The sequence below is a fragment of the Sminthopsis crassicaudata genome, chromosome 1, assembly GCF_048593235.1.
Source record: "Sminthopsis crassicaudata isolate SCR6 chromosome 1, ASM4859323v1, whole genome shotgun sequence".
NCBI classification, from domain to species: domain Eukaryota; kingdom Metazoa; phylum Chordata; class Mammalia; order Dasyuromorphia; family Dasyuridae; genus Sminthopsis; species Sminthopsis crassicaudata.
Genome location: NC_133617.1, coordinates 415,256,505 through 415,274,402, shown reverse-complemented (window position 1 = coordinate 415,274,402; position 17,898 = coordinate 415,256,505). Strand labels below are relative to the sequence as shown.

General features: G+C 31.6%; 1 protein-coding gene across 9 annotated transcripts in view; it reads left to right on the top strand.

Moving 5' to 3' along the window:
• UBQLN1 (ubiquilin 1) overlaps positions 1-17,260 on the top strand; it is a 50,794-nt gene extending 33,534 nt beyond the window's left edge. For 2 of the 9 annotated variants that reach the window (XM_074280145.1, XM_074280147.1), the window contains 9 exons: positions 2,242-2,357; positions 4,245-4,507; positions 5,268-5,426; positions 5,612-5,858; positions 7,736-7,878; positions 10,709-10,792; positions 12,502-12,617; positions 13,314-13,482; positions 15,201-17,260. In XM_074280145.1, coding sequence (XP_074136246.1) covers positions 2,242-2,357; positions 4,245-4,507; positions 5,268-5,426; positions 5,612-5,858; positions 7,736-7,878; positions 10,709-10,792; positions 12,502-12,617; positions 13,314-13,482; positions 15,201-15,356 — 1,453 coding nt within the window. In that variant the 3' untranslated portion in view covers positions 15,357-17,260. The remainder of the gene's footprint in view (positions 1-2,241; positions 2,358-4,244; positions 4,508-5,267; positions 5,427-5,611; positions 5,859-7,735; positions 7,879-10,708; positions 10,793-12,501; positions 12,618-13,313; positions 13,483-15,200) is intronic. The other 7 variants (XM_074280146.1, XM_074280149.1, XM_074280151.1 and 4 more) reach the window with 7 other exon arrangements.
• Positions 17,261-17,898: the final 638 nt, after the last annotated feature.

Here is a 17,898-nt window from a genome sequence, read left to right as displayed (position 1 = left end):
CATAAGGATCTGGAGCAGAATCTATTATGTTTTGCCTACAATTTGAAAATATAGTACAAGAGTAGCAATTATGATTTCAGAGAAGCAAAACTAAAAATTGATCTAATTAAAAAGAGATAAATCAGGAAACTTATATTTTGCTAATGGTACCATAGACATGAAGTAATATCAGTCACTACTAAATAATATATGCACTTAATGATATAGTATCCTATTTTTTTAAAGGAAAAACTGTGAAATGAGTTAACAAGAAGAAATATAAAAACTATCACTGGGGGATATGAGTATTCTCATTTCAGATCAAGGTGAATTTAGCAATAAATTAGAGAAATTTAATAGGAAGATAATTCCTTTTTCTTAGCTGTACCAGGCAGTTTCACAAAAATTGATTGAGGACACAAAAAGCTCACAAACAAATGCAGAAAAGCCTAATTTCTTACACATAGAGAACTGCATCATATTCAGTGCATTCCCTGATTAAATAAATTGGTCAGAGGCTATGAATAATCAATTTTCAGAAGAAGAAATCAAATCTATAGTTTCATGAAAAAATTAAATAGCAGAATTGCAAATCTAAACAGTTCTGAGATACCAACTCCTACTGTCAGGTTGGCTAATAAGATTAAAAGGGAAAAAGACAAATTTTGGAAGGAATATGGAAAAATTGGGATGATAATGTCTTTTTGGTGGAGTTGTGAACTGATGTAACTATTCTGGAGAGCAATTTGGAACTGTGTCTAAAGGGCTTATAAAATTGTTGATGACCTTTGACTCACTACTAAGTCTGTATCCCATAGAGGTTAAAAAAGGTGTGGGGGGGAAACACCTATATGTACAAGAAATAGTTATAGCGCTCTTTTCATAGTGGCAAATATTTGGAAACTGAAGAAATGCCCCTGAATTCGGGAATGACTCACAAGTTGGTATGTGATTGTGATGGTAAACAGTCATTCTAGAAAAAATGATGAACCAGGATGATTTCAAAAACCTGGGAAGACTTAAATGAACCTTATACAAAGTAAAATGAGCAGAACCAGGAGAACATAATTGTTAATTATGATTGACATAGTTATTTTCAGCAATACTAAAATAACCCAAGAGAATTCTGATTTAGGAAAAATGCTGTGTAATGAAGATCAATGGATACTTAAAAAAAAAAAAACAAAACTAATATAGAAATAGATTTTGCATGACTATATATATGATGTTATTAACTTGCTTATTTCTCAAAGGGGAGGAGAAGGGAAAGAGTATTTGGGAATCAAAAATATTTTTTAAATAAATGTCTTAAATTGCTATTATGTATTAGAAAAAAATTTAAAGTGGGGGGAGATTTTTAAAAGTTTTATATTTTTTCCTCTTAAAGTATATTTATACTCAGTGACGTCAACTAATAGGGGTAACATGAACTAGCTTCTGTTTTCATGACTTAGAATATTTCTTAAGTTTGTCATCTCTTGAACAATCTGATTTGTTGACCATTTCAAAAGTAGGAAACTGGGAATATTGGAGTTGTGAAATAGTCCAACCATTTTGAGAACAATTTGGAACTATTCCAAAGGGCTATAAAATCTTACTCTAGGAGTACTACTACTGAATCCTCACCCAAAAGAGAATAAAGAAGTACAAGGAGAGATATATCCAAAAATATTTATGCCAGCTCTTTTTGTGGTCATGAAGAATTGGAAACAGAGAATGCCTGTGAATTGAGGAATGGCTGAACAAATTAAGGTGTTTTATTGTGGTTGGATATATAAGAAATTTCAAAGGGCATGGTTTCAGAAAAATATGGAAAGATTTATAAACTGATGAGTTAATAAGTGAAAAAAACCAGGAGAACCTTGTATTATAGAATAATAGCAATGTGGTAATGATAATTAATTGTAAAAGACTTTATCTACTCTGTTCAAACCATTATTATCCAATTCCAGAGGCCTTGTGATGAAAAATGTTATTCATATTCAGAAAGAGAATGCATTAATAACTGAATGTAGAACAAAGATTATTTTTTACACTTTTTTGTTTGTGTAACATCTCATGGAAATATTTTTTAATATGACTTCATGTCTAAAAGGTATCATTGCTTACTTTCTCAGTGGGTGTGGAGGGGTTGAAGGAAAATGAATTTAAAAAATAAATTGGAAATGTTTAATATAATAAAAATACCAAAAAAATTAATCCTTTAATACCTGGGATTTCTGAAAATAGTGATGAAGTTGTGGTCTAATTTTTTTCCTGTAGACCTCAGGATCATCCAGTTCAGCAAACAAACACCACTGGAAGTAATTCTACCACATCAGCATCTCCCAATAGTAACTCCACACCAGTTTCTACAAATAGTAATCCTTTTGGTTTAGGTAAGATCTTTTTTTTAAGTAAGCGTTAATAGGGGAAAGGGAAAAAAATTATTGGCAAATGCTACAAAAATGAGAATAAAATAAAGTTCCATCTATAATTATGAAATTATTATGAAAAATGTATTAAAATATGTTAGACTCATGTTGTGACCTTAGTCTTTATAATTTCAGAGTTAGCTTATTTAATTAAATTTAAAATATTGAAAAGATATAGAATACTTTTTATCTTGACCTATATAATTTATCTATGGCAGTTTGTCTTAAAATAACTTACTGCAAATTGCTTTTGGTACAGTTAATGCTGTTCAAAATTTTTATGCATATAAATGTGTATGAAATATGATACATAAATGATAGCATGTAACTATGTAAAAGAGTACATATTTGTATCTATACATCTAGAGATGATAGATCATTAGATAGTGTTGGCAGGTGTTTTATTCAGAATTTATGATTTCATGTTGCATTATTTTTTCTGGAAACTCCCTCTACCAGTTTCTTTAAAATACGAGGGTTGAGTAGATGATACATAAGACCTTTTTCAACTTGAAAATGACCTGGAAACTCCATTTAACACTTTTAATTGAAATTACTGGCAGAATTACGGTATAAAGGATAAGTTTTGAATGGATTTAGGTTCTCAATATAGAGACAATACTTGATTATTTACACTAACAGGTATTTTGTATTGTTTTTTGGTATTTATATCCAATCTTTTTGCACACTATCTGACAGGTAGCAATAGGTACTCAACAAATGCTTAGTAGATTGATCATGAAGTGATTGGAACTTAATCAGGGTCATGGGTCACTGTGGTTTATTTCTTTGTTCTATTCTTCCAAGAAAAGTTTCAGTATAATAGCATTCTAAATCTTGAATTTCTCAGGTTTATCTTAGAACAGTATGTGAGCAATAATATTCCAAATCATAGTTTCACATAGACAAGCCCTGCTTTTATTTTGTTTGGACTGTTTGAGAATTTTTGAACATTTTCAAAAAAGATCTTTTGTGAACATTTCCGTCACTAATCCATGGGAACTTAATGTATTCTAAGGATTGTGGTAACTTGGGATAATTGCATGTAATAATTCTGTCCTCTTTTTGATAGCTGATTGATAAAATTTCATTGTTTTAGACAGAATTCATTAGCCTATTTTTTTGAAAGAGCATCAAATTCCTATTGTGGTGTAGAAGGCAACTATTATTATATTCATATTTTTCATGTTTATGCCTCCTTTATAGTTTAGACTAGACTTTAACAAATATTCTGCAGTTTTCTTGCTAATAGATGAATTCATTATTTTGTGGAAGTCACACAAACTTCAAAGAAAAGTTTTTTTCCCTTTTGCTTTTATAAAAGGAATCCCTTTTGATTGTGTAAAAAAGTAGAATGCAGAATTAGAATAGAGACTTAAGGTAAATGTCAATGAACACATATGAAAATCATTTTGTAAATTTAGCATTTGGTTGTGTTACATATTCTATGTTTTGGATTATGTACAGAAAATAATTTAGGATCTTTAATTTATCACTTTTGGCCATACCAATCTCTTGTAGCAAACCAGTGAAATTAAAATTCCTTTTTATTTTATTTTTAATTTTTAAAATTAATTATAGTTTTTATTTACCCCCAGATATATTCATGGGTAATTTTACAGCATTGATAATTGCCAAAGCCTTTTGTTCCAATCCCCCTCCCCCCCCGATGGCAGGTTGACCAATACATGCTAAATATTAACATTCCTTTTAAGGGACTTAAAATACATTAGATCTTAGTATTTGAAAAACTTAAATATGAAAATGAGAAATAGCTTTAAAAATTATACATATCACTTTTAATATATAGTTATTAATACTGTGTTTATACTTTCCTTCCTTTGCTTTTAGGTGGCCTTGGAGGTCTTGCAGGTCTGAGTAGTTTGGGCTTGAATACATCTAACTTCTCTGAACTACAAAGTCAAATGCAGCGGCAACTCATGTCCAACCCAGAAATGATGGTCCAGATCATGGAAAATCCCTTTGTTCAGAGCATGCTTTCAAATCCTGACCTGATGAGACAGTTAATTATGGCCAATCCTCAAATGCAACAGTTAATACAACGAAATCCGGAGATTAGTCACATGATTAACAATCCAGATATAATGAGACAAGTATGTTGAAAATTCTTTTTGAAATAATTAATGCCATTTAAAATAGATATATGTGTGTATCATTAGAGCTATTTCTCACAGATAGATAATGTTGGCAGGTGAATTTTGTTTTGAATCTATGATTTTATCGATTTGCATTATTTCTTTTTGTGGAAATTTCATTCACCAATGTAGTTCTGCAACTTGTATGTAACTTAGAAGTCTGAGTTTTTAGGGATACTAAAAGGATAAGTGACTTGCTTTTGGTTATGCAACATTTAATCATTTCCAAGTGTTAAATTGTGTGTAAGTTATCCTGTGTATCTAAAGTAACTTTTCTAACCTAATCTGTGTGTGATATAGTCACATTGTTCATTTATTGCCATTCCCCCCCCGCCCCCCTCAGGCTGGGGTTAAGTGACTTGCCCAGGGTCACACAGCTAGGAAGTGTTAAGTGTCAGACCAGATTTGAACTCGGGTCCTCCTGAATTCAAGGCTGGTCCTATCCACTGTGCCACCTAGCTGCTCCCATTTATTGCCATTTGATATTCCAAATTGTTATTAGTTAATAGAATAGCATTGTAAATTAATTATGTCATTAATATAAGACCACTTGATTTTTCAAGTGTAGACTCAATGTGAATTTTAAAAAGTAAAACGCTAATGATTTTTCAAACATTATAATGGACTAAGAAACCTCTGAAATTTGATAGAAATAAAGTAGTTTATGTGTGCTTCAGTACATTTTTATTAGTGAGTTGGAACATTCTTTTTATTGAAGACATTAGAACTTGCAAGAAATCCAGCAATGATGCAGGAAATGATGAGAAATCAAGACAGAGCCTTGAGTAATCTTGAAAGTATACCAGGTGGATACAATGCTTTGAGGCGTATGTACACTGATATTCAAGAACCAATGTTGAATGCAGCACAAGAACAGGTGAGAAACAGATTTTCAATTTCATAAGTTTAGGGACTACTTAATCATTTCATATGTTGTGTGGCAGGTATATTTCATAATAGGATTGTTTTACAAAGGACCTTGAGATAGCATTTAAAGGAGAGGTTTAGCACTTGGCTTAAACCTGATGGTGTTTGCATTTTTCCCCTCTGTTCTTGCTGTAGTTTGGTGGTAACCCATTTGCGTCATTGGTGAGCAATTCACCCTCTGGCGAAGGAAGTCAGCCATCTCGTACTGAGAATAGAGATCCTTTACCTAACCCATGGGCTCCACAATCTGGGACCCAGAGTTCAACAACCAGCAGTAATACTACCACCAGTGTTGGTGGCACTGGTAGCAATGTGAGCAGTAGCACTACCAGCTCTACTGGACAAAGTAATACCATGCCAAATTTGGGACCTGGAGTGGGAGGTAAGTTCAATAGAAACTTGTGTTTTTTACTTTTCAACTTTAATTATCCAAATGGTGTAAGGATTTTTCCTCTCTTTTTCCCTTTATATTATTTTATTTGTATTTAGTGTCTTTAAAATTTTTTTTTTTTTGTATGAAAGCTCAGATTGTAAAATGAAATGATAATTACCTAAGTAGAACATGTTACAGTTATTTATTGATTGTTTCAGTAGTGCAGACCAATGAACACTGAAATTTTTGTGGCATCTTCACATTACTAAATTCTCCTACCATAATTTGATGTAAGGGGAAACATGTCATATATCACTTATGTGGAGATCCTAAAGGTGAAAGAAGTAACAAAATCTATGGTAGAGTTGTTAGGACCTTCAGTTACTGACTTGATCAGTTCTCTTTGTCTTTTTTGTCTATTTCCTGTAGAAGATGAGATTATCCTTTCATTTACCTAAAAATATTTAAATGCTACTCACTTAAATAGGAAGGTGATTTAGTGTTACCCACTGTTTCCTAATATCTAGAGGATGAGACTTTCAGTTTCATGTCTAGAATTTACGAAGGGAGGAGAACAAAACAAATACCCTTTTGTAGGTCTATGTAAATAGAGTTTGTTAGTGGAGGGCAGCATGCTCTAAAATGTTTATATGAAATGTTTCCTAGCAAGGAAGAAAATTTAGGGAGTTTAAAAAAAAAAGAAAGGAATTCTTAAAAATTTTAGATGTTAAAAGAGGTGCAAATTGTTTAGCCAAAGATTATTGAGTCAACAAACATTTATATAAGAATTATAAGAATAAAAAGAGAGAGAGGAAGGGGGAAGGGAGAGAGGTAGGTGTCCTAATTGGATAGGGAGTTGACTTTGTAGGAAGAATTGGTTTTAAGTACTAACACTGAATTATTTATAAGGTCATACAGCTCACTTGAGAAGTTGAAATCGAGGAAATTTAAGTGACTTCGGCTCAGGGTTACTATAAGAATGAGAGATTAGTTTTAAAATGAAGTCCTTTGACTGTAGGACTGGTTGCTCTGTTCTGTATCTTCCTCCTTAATGGCTAGGTGACTTTGGGGAAGTTATTTAATTTCTTATTATTCCAGGCAGTTCTTAACATTTCAGATTTTAGCACAGTTGATGGCATTGGTAGAATCATCCTCATTGTGTTTATTTATATCAGGGAAATTAATTACATTCTAGACTGAAAATAAAATAAGAATATGTAGTTATATATTAAGTTAAATATAAAGCTACATTTTGCATTAGGGATTGAATTGTACTTGATACATAAGATACAAAGACAAATAAGATTTGAATAAAGACACACATAAGCAACTTCAGTATGAGATTGATTGTGATAATTAGGTCTTTCCAAAGTTCACCACCTTCGTTTTGTAGAATCTTGTCTATATGACTCATTTGTCTATATAAATTATTTGACTGAAGAATTAAGCATTGATTTTAAGTGCTATTCAGTACAAAGCACTATTTTAAGCAAGGTGGCACAGAGGGAAAAAAAATACTATTCCTGCTTTTAGAGAGTGCATTTGCTTATGGGGAAGATAACACCTAGTAGATTTTAGCTGTGTAGGCCCAATGTAAAAATCCTATTTTTTTTTTTTTTTTTGTATTGATAAGATTTGAATCCATGTCCTCCGATTCTCCTGAGTCAGTAGTGTTTCCCCACTTTATAACTTCATAATTTTTCCTTCATAATGATTGCTGCATATTTTTTTTATTATCTATAGCAAACATTTACAGATGTATAATACTTTAAATATAGAAAATCTTTTTTGGGATAATAAAAGTTTACATATTTGGACAGTATTAATTGGTGGGTTTCCCTAAGGAAAATATCACATATGATTTATTTATTTTATTTTAATTAAAGCTGGCATGTTCAACACACCTGGAATGCAGAGCTTATTGCAACAGATAACTGAAAATCCACAGCTTATGCAGAACATGTTGTCTGCACCCTACATGAGAAGCATGATGCAGTCACTAAGCCAGAATCCTGATCTTGCTGCACAGGTATGTTCTAGAGATTCCATATTGTGTGAATTGATGATGTGTAGTCATTTTATTATAGGCATAAAGCATAGCTATATAGGAGGCATATTGTTATCTTCAGTGCTTTTACCAACAAGTAATTTATGTATGACTAAAGCAGGAAAATCCTTCTTGAAATGAGAACATGTACCATATAGGTTCTGCTAAAGTATTGAATTAGCAGTTTTGCTGGTTAGGTTGGAAATTGGAGTTTCACATATTTCAATGTAAATTATTTCGTGAGGTTATTAAATTGAAGTTATTGAATTTGAAATCTTGGTGTATTAAGTCATTTAGATTTAGAAGTAGATGAGACATTTTCTGATCTGGTAATTAAAAGGTAGAAAGGTAGTTTTAAACTTGTCTTTCTTAGCCTAGCAAAGAAAAAGTTGCTAGGAATCTTTTTGTTTAATTATTAACTTTACAAGTATGAGTAAGGCTAAGGCTTTTAACAACAGGTACCTGTTTTACCCTATTTTAGTGAGTCTTTGATTTCTGTAGTTGAATAAAATGGAATAGGAAAGAGAAAAAAATGCATACACTCATATATTGAATTGAATTGAAACATGTGTAAGCATGTGAGCCTATAAGAGCTCTTCAGATATTTCAGATTCCTAGTCTATTTCTTTTTATTTTTATCCCTAAAAATGTTTCCTCTCACCTTTTTTTCTTACTCAAAGACTATAACAATTAAAGACATAGGTTGATTTTAAATGTGTACTGCACCACTAGTAGTATCAAGCAGATTTTAAATTTTACCTGAAAGCTTCTATTTTATCCAAATAGATAATTTGAGTTCTATTTTATCCAAATTTTTCTTTATTCTGTAATGACCAAAGGCAAAGAAAGATCTCATTTTTAATAGAGAATTTCTGTATAACCTTCATCTTTGCCTGTCAAACATTTCTTTATTTTTAAAAAATTATCCTTTTCATTGTGATGTCAAGTAGTGGTGGCAATCACCAAATAGGAGTAACTAAAATCATGCCCATAGCATGATTGTAGCTATTTTTGACTATTTAAACTAGAATGTTTCAGTTTTATTAGAGGGAAGATGAAATTTTATATATATATATATATATATATATGTCTATTTGGTGATTTTAAAAAATTCTTTGTGATTTTTAAATCATGCCAGATAAAGTGTTGGAAAAATATTGTGATATTTTAAAATGGACTTTAGAATTAGAATATATAAAAACTAGCATTTAATATATGGAAAGACTTACATGTGCTCTGAAGCCGGTGTCAAGGAAAATAGATTGAAAATGTCTTTTCATCTAAAGTCATTTAGTGACTTTATAGTAATAGACAGTATTCTTTTTGTCCCTGTCCTTAACTACTAAGAGAGTTCTTTGTCCATTAATTTTTCTGATAACATTTGTTTACTTTTAATCTAGCAAGTTAATAATTGTGTTGAAATTGTTAATATTACAGAAAATTAGATAGAATTTTCTTGAATACCCTAAATATTAGGTTTATAAAATAGTTTTCCAGGTTGGATTTAATTTAAATGCAATATATCCTGAAATGTAAATGGGAGGAGAACCTCAACATTATAATATTAAATAAAATTGAATAATAAGTCTATAGGTTATGGAGTTTAAGGAGTTGAGCTGTAACCATAAGGCAAGTGGTTCTGTTGCTTAGTGAATATATGCTATCAGTGGGTGCTCTAATTTTGTTTTTTGATGAAAGGAGCGGGAAAGTGTTAGTATTTTGATTTTGGTGGTTGCTTTGATTCTAAATGTCTGCAGCAGGTACTGTGTAACAGGTGTATACCACATACCCACTGAGCATGCCTGAGCATGTTATGTTCTCTTTTAGTTTTGTGGTTAACAATTATGAAGGTAGTAAAGATGAAAGATTTTTCTCCCTTTAAGTCTTAAACTATAAGAGGACAACTAGTGAATTAGTCCTTTAGGAGTTGTTCCTGTAAATATTATTTTAAACATTCTTACAGGGCTAATAATGCCCTGGAAAAAAATCGCTGAACTAGGAGACAGAAGGTTAGAGCTCATATCTGTTCTTTGTGGAGTTTATTACCATAGTGACCTTAGACAAAGTCACTTAACCTCTTTGTCTATATTTCTTTATCTGTGAAACAAAGGAATTGGACTTACTGATCTTTAATGTCTTTTTCATCCTTATATCTTTAGTTTTATTTTTGTGGCAAGGATCAGGTCTTATTTTCCCCAAAGGGATAAGGCCTCAATTTGATTGGCTTGAAAACCACTTTTGTGACACTTTTCCACTAAAAAAACGATAAATGCTTGTGCTCTTTCTCGAAACTTTACATGTCTACTATTTCTTAGTTGTACATCCATGTATGTTAGTTGCCTAAAAATTATAGCAGTATTATATTTCTCATCTCTATTAGCAAGGCCTCTTCCAAACAAGAAGTAAAGCATCTTATCCTAGAGACCTGTTGCTAGCAGTGACCCGATATAACTCAGTGTCTAGATCTCCTCTTGGCATTTAATCAGGGTCATCTAGATTTAATTTCAACCCTTTTTAAACAACCTAATGAAACTAGTGGTCCCAAAGAAAGTTCTAAGGAATTGCCTAAAGGCATTATATTGCTATTATTATAGTCACCCAAAATACTATTCTCATTTTTTTTTTTTAACAAAATGCCATAATTGAGAGATAATGCTATAGTAATTATGAGATTTGTGGAAGCTATTGTCGGGCACAAACTTAACCTTCTTTTTAAGCCCCAGTGCAGACTTTTGGGGAATAAATTATACTAAAGGTGCATTACTGCTTTCAGATATTCCTAGTTAAAATTGTTTGCACACTTGCCCTTTAGATGATGCTGAATAATCCCCTATTTGCTGGAAATCCTCAGCTTCAAGAACAAATGAGACAACAGCTCCCAACTTTCCTCCAACAAGTGAGTAAGCTAGCTGTCTGCAATAACTGTCTCTAAAAAAATGATTTTCTGGAAAAAATTCATTTACAACTATTGTCAATGTTCTTGTCTGGCAGATAGCAAAACATTCTTTATAGCATTTGATCATTGCTATCAAGAGTCTGCATATGGTTTAGCTTAATGTAAATTTGAACTATTTCTCATTGCTGCAATCAGGTCTCTGCTTAATTTTCTTGAAATCTAAGTTCTGAAGAGATGGAGGCAATTTTTTTTGAGTACCTGGCATACTGGAGGTTTCACTAATACAAAACCTTTTCAATGTATTGCTTTCCTAACCCTTTTGTATAGTCTTCTATCTTTTTAAAGTTATTAACAATTAAAGTAATTAACAAATCTATATGGCATAGTAGAAAATAACTGTTCTTCTGTCATTGCTTTGTCATTTAATATAATGTGTAATGCCCATGTGACAAAGGAGTATATTTCCTCATAAACTTAGAATTAATTAAATCAAAGTTATTTTTGAAGTTTACTTCTCATCAGAAGATTGGCCACCAGATGAATTTTGGTTTCAGTATCTTACAAAGACTGCCATTTAAGGCAAAGAAAGGGGGCTGTTGTAGTTTTTATTGATAGAATACTGCCATCCTGATTTGTCCTTGGAAATCATAAAGTTAGTGATCAGTATATTAAAGCACAGTATATTAAAGTCTCAACTTAGACTGTCATTCTCCAAGTTTGACACACAGAGCCATAATGTGACCTGTAATCAGTGTTATTCTTTATTGTATACTTTTCTCTTTTCAAAGAGATTTCATAGAGATGTAGTCTGTTAAGGGACAGATTGTATTTGAACCAATATAGCAAAATTTTTAGCTGGTTATCATGATTTTTAAAAAAATGGCAAGTAGAAAAATAATAGCAGCTTGTTGGCTATTATGTTTAATCTACATTGAAAACTAGTTTTTGTGGGGGGACATTCTTAGTTTAATATTTCCATAGCATATAGGTATTAAGAAATTAACATTTTGGAGGGGAGTAGGTGTGGAACCTAATGTTTAATACTTGACTGTATTAAACATAAAGATAAAAGTATTATCTTGTGGAATTATGAAAGCTGTTTTTTGATAATATAATATATAACATACACAATTGGCCAAGAATGATGTGCTTATGTGGCATATTCATAAGATCTAAATGGTAGTATAATGAAAGCTGCTATTTTGTTGAATGATTTTAGATGAGTCACATAACTCTTGTGAACTTAGTTTTCCCATCTGTAATTCTCACTGGTAGATGAGTGGAGGTTTCTTTGTAATATTTCTTTACTGAAATTTGCTTCAAATTCAGAAATGTTTGTTAGGCAGTAGATTTGACAAAATACTATGTTAATGACAAAATTTTGAAGTTACTTTTATATTGCCATTTAATTTATTGCATAGCTGTCCTGCGTTTGTTTCTTTTGAAAGGTGGAACAGAACATCTCTTTTGCTTCTGGAACGGTCTGTTTATCTTCTGTAAAGGAATTTTCTCATTAGAAAGTGAATTAGTAACAATTTGATGAGTTGGGTTAAAGTTTATGGCCTAATAGATGTGTGCAGTAGAAAAAAAGATAGTTGTTCAGAGTTTAGAAATATCCACATAAATAAAGCAAAAAAGACTTTGAAATTTATCCTTCCTTGTTTTGACTCACAATCTTACTACTGGATTTCTTTCTCTTGTTTACTTAGATGCAGAATCCGGACACACTATCAGCAATGTCCAACCCTAGAGCTATGCAGGCCTTGTTACAGATTCAACAGGGTCTACAGACATTAGCAACTGAAGCACCGGGGCTTATACCAGGGTAAGATAATTAGGGAAGAATTAATGATCCTTGGATTATTATCAAAGTGCTATTTTTTTGGATTTAGAGGAATCTTTTTAAGCAGTCCTGTTATCCGTTGATGCTACATGCATTCATTCAAAGTACAGTAAAAGAAACCTGAAAGCTTAGTTTGAGTCAACAGGGGTGACATAACCTTTGTAGGCTATATTAAAGGAAACACAGTGTCCAAGTGGAGGAATAGTCCCTTTTTTCTGTTTTTTTTGCTTAATATATTTCAGGAGGGATAGTTTTAGATGGAAACATCCTGAGGAGATGATATTTGAAAACTATTCCATGTAAGGATTGTATTGAAGATCTTGAGTATGCCTAACTTAGGGAAGGCTTCAGGGAAGTTGTGGTGGTTATTATTACTAAGAATTGTTCTATATGAAAGTGGAATTATATAAGGCTTTCATGCCTCAATGGGCACAATGGGGAGTAGAGTTGCAGAGTAGTTGCAGAAGGGTATTCCTTATAAGAAATTTCATATAAGGAAAAACTAAACAAGTGAAACGGGCTATTTGTTATAAGCTATGTTGTTTGGTGAAACCGAATCTTGTTTAAAAAAAAAAAAAAAAAAAAAGCATGTGTTGCCAGTATTCCCATGTAAGAAGATGATGAATTATCAGATCTTTGTTAGCCTATGTGACTTATTTTTTAATATAATTTGCTCAGGTTTACTCCTGGCCTGGGGGGATTGGGAAACACTGGAAGCTCTACGGGAACCAATGTGTCTAGTTCAGCACCTAGCGAAAATACAAGTCCGTCATCAGGAACTACAGAACCTGGACACCAACAATTTATTCAACAGATGTTGCAGGCTCTTGCTGGGGCTAACCCTCAGGTAATGATGCCTTCCTATTTTTCAAAACCTCAATTGTATTGTTTCATATTTCAAAAGCTTTGAAATGGAATTCAGATAATTCTTTGAGAAATTTTTATAATGAAAGGTATTTGAAAAATAATTGACTTAATTACAGCTAGAACAATTCAGTTTGTATTTGGATCTAAAACACTTTCATAATCTTTATTATTACCATCATTAAAATTGATTAGTCTTAAACTAATTTTTAAATATCACACCAGGTTTTGACAAATATTTTAAAACAAACCAACTACAAATCTTAATTTAAGAACAATTTATGCCAAGCAATCTTATTTTTAAAAATGTGTAATCATAGTGAGATTATTTGTAAAAATTTAAAATATCCCATCAAAGGTCTGCTGATTTTCATAAAGATGAAAATGCTAATCTCCTAACTGCACAAAATTTACTTTTATTTTTTTTTCCATTTAGTGTCTAATATAATCTATATAGTCTATATAATAGTTGCAAGCAAGATTTCTTTGTAATAAAGGCGTTTTGAATGTTCACTTAAAGCATACCTTTTTTTTACATTTATCACATTTTCTATAGACAGAAATATCTGTATACAGAGTAGTCTTATTAAAATGTGAGTAGGCATTGTTTCTTTGTGTTTTATTTATTTATTTATTTATTCATTTATTCACTCATTTATTCATTTATTCACTCATTTATTCATCTATTTATTTATTTATTTATTCATTCATTTATTTATTCATCTATTTATTTATTTATTTATCTATCTATCTATCTATCTATCTATCTATCTATCTATCTATCTATCTATCTATTTATTTATTTATGTTTTGTTTTGTTTTGTTTTGTTTTGTTTTGTTTTGTTTTGTTTTGTTTTGTTTTTGTGAGACAGTTGAGGTTAAGTACCCAGAATCTCATTGCTAGGAAGTGTTAAGTGTCTAAGCCCTGATTTAAACTCAGGTTCTTCTGACTCCAGGGCCAGTGCTCTTATCTGCTCTACCATCTGGCTACCCACTCTTTTTTTATACATTGCCTAACATAGTGCCTGCTGAATAAAATAGGTGATTTCTAAATTATCTTTTTTTTTTTTTTTTTTTTTTTTTGACATTTATTTATTTTGACTTTGCAAGGCACTTTATTTTAATAATATACTGTTTTTTCTTTTTTTCAGTTACATGTAAAGATAGTGTTCAACCTTACTTTTTTGTAAGATTTTTGAATTTGAATTTTTTTTTTTCTTCCTCTCTTACCTTCCTTCTCCCATGCTAGGAAGTAATATGATAAAGGCTATATGTGTACATTCAATTTTAATAATTTTAACAATTAAACAATATGACAATGAGAGTCATATTGAAAAAGAAAAATTAGAACAACAGGGAAAAACCACCATATAGGAGAAAACAAAACCAGAAAAATAAAAGGTTCATTCCACAATCAGTCTCCATAGTTCTCTTTCTGCAATGCAGAAAGTTGATAGATACTTAAGATGCTCAACTTAAGAGTTAATGATCATATGGAATTCAGTATAATAGTGTTTTTCCTCCATCCCTGATGTGCGAGACGCTTGACCTAGTATTAAGTGTGTTCTTAGTGGTCTGTGATCATTAAATGGAATATTACAAAAACAAAGTGAAATGTTATTTGCTAGCAAATTTTAAAATAGTAACATTATTAAGTCAAAAATTTTTTTTCTTGATAAATTGGTAACTTTTTTCTCCTAGCAGTTACAAAATCCAGAAGTCAGATTTCAGCAGCAACTGGAACAGCTCAGCGCGATGGGTTTCTTGAACCGTGAAGCAAATTTACAGGCTCTGATAGCAACAGGAGGAGATATCAATGCAGCCATTGAAAGGCTACTGGGCTCCCAGCCATCATAGCAACATTTCTGTATCTTGAAAAAAATGTAATTTATTTTTGATAACGGCTCTTAAATCTTTAAAATACCTGCTTTATTTCATTTTGACTCTTGGAATTCTGTCCAGTTAAAAACTAAACCAATGCAATGCATTTTAAGGTGGAGTGCAGTAGGTTTTTTCTTTTTCTTTTCTTTTTTTTTTTTTTTTTTTTCCTTTTGTTTTGTTTTTTGTTTTTTTCCAACAGTGGGAATCAATGCTTTTTCACTCAAAGGTGTTGCATGCATCAAACACTTCTCTTTGTTCTGCATTTATTGTGATTTTTGGAAACAGATATCAGCTTTTACAGTTGGGTGAACAGGTTTTGGCCTGCAACTGTCCAATTTATTTGCTTTTTAAACATTAGCCTATGGTAGTAATTTATGTAGAATAAAACGTATTGAAAAGAAACAAATTATTTGATGCTATAATTTGTGGTACAATATTGCGTATTGTGACTTAGGCATGTATTTTTGCTAGCAGAGTGCTGTAAGATTTATACCACTTAACTGAACATTTTTGCTTCATTTGTATAAAATACAGTATGCACACCTGAAATTGTGCATTTTGGAAAAATATCCATTGCAAATAGAATAAGTGAGCAGAACACTTGTAACCAAAAAAAAAAAAAAAGAGAGAGAAAACAATTAAATATGAAAAACAAATACTTCCCTAGTTGTGTAGAATCTTACAGCAACTTTGATAAACATCTCTCAGCAAAAGTGCTGTTTAGGCAACTTCATTTAAAATATAGTAAAAATGCTGATTCTGATTAGCTCTTTAAGTATACATTTAATTGTACAGAAAACTCCATTGTAACATTGTCTCGACTTTCACAGATCGACTGTAAATTTACCTTTTAGTCTTGTGCAGACTGAAGAAGCACTATATTATTCCAGACAGTGCTTTTGCCTAAGGCTTTTCAGCTTTACCATAGCGATTCTAACATGCATTATGATTTGTAATTAGAAATGTTACTTTCACTGAAAGTGTCGTGATATTTCAATTACTTTTAACCACCATGTAAAAATAAAACTGTTTCTTTTGGGTTTATCAGCTATTCCTCTTGTGCACAGGTAATAAATGAATTTAAAAATGATTTGTGAGCCACTTGTTTCCGAAGTGTTTTGGTAGTCCTATAAGAATAGTTGAACATTATGCTTTTCAGAGGCTCAAAAAAAGGAGACATTTTGGAGGAAATCTGCCTCCAAATTAGACCGGGATTGTACCTGGTAACCAAGAATCTATTTGAATTGAAATGGATATTGGGTAGTATAGAAATACAATTTACAGATGAAAGATCAAGAGCTGTTCTAACTGTATAGAAAGAACATTTGGCTTTTCTTTATACAGCCTTTCTTCCAGAGAAATCCTATTTGCCTAATTCTCAAACTGTTAGGGTGGTACATTCCTTTAGGACCAATTCAAAGATGACCTAGAAGTTAGTCATATATTTGACTGACTGGTTCAGTATTCTCTTAGGTCAGGTTTTTTTTTTTTTTTTCCCTTGTGTATAGTTTTAAAAAACTGAAATATGTTCAAGTAACATGGGTGCAGACCAATAAAATCAAGGGAAATATTGAAGTTCAATTCTATTACTTCTGTAACTGCTTGCTACAAAAAAAGGTTGTGGAGGCCATATTGCCCCACTAATCTGTTCGGACACTTTTCCTTGGTGGGAATAATGTGCAGTACACAGGCACAAAGAGTGTAAGTTGAGTTACCAATGATATTCACATGTCTGCTCTTTCTGCCTTGTTTCCTCAGTCTGGTTAAGTACCAACTTCTGTACTGGTGAATGGTGGTATTTAGTTGTGGGAAAGTGTCATAGCCAATTTGACAATTTATTAATCACAAAATAACAATAAATCTCTAGCTTTTACACTTCATTTGTCTTGCTTCTTTATTTTGTGAGAAAAGATGAGTTTTAATCCCTTTCTCTTCTTTGCCTCAGTTCCCTTTAAAAAAAAAAAAGCCACAAGGAAAGTCAAGCTTTTAAAATTCCATTTTTTTCCACATAACTTTTTCTGTTTTTGAAAGTCTCCTTGGACATAAATTGATTCATATGTAGATGTGCATACATTGATTGGAACTTGATTGGTAAGGTCAAGAGACTTGGTTTAGGCAAACTGCCATTAATTAACTGCCTGTGGGTGAATTACAGCTTCCTTGGTGTACCATAATTTAATCTTTTGTTAAAACAAAGGGCCTGGATTAGTTGTTTTTTGTGTGTGTGGTTTTTTTTTTTTTTTTTTTTTTTTGGTTTGTTTGTTTGTTTGTTTTGGAAGGGCATCTTTTTTAGATTCTACATTTATTTCTATTAGATTTGTTACCTCAATACAGAAAATGCCACTTCTTTATATTGCTGTTGTATTGTGATGGATCTGTTAATGACAGTTGTTTAAAAATCCTTTATATTTAAAATGACATAATTCTTTAGCTTTGCGAAGTGGTAAGAATGCTTCTTCCCCAGTTTAAGGATTTTGATTTTGATTCCCATGTTAAATTTGTATGTCATTTCTCAATC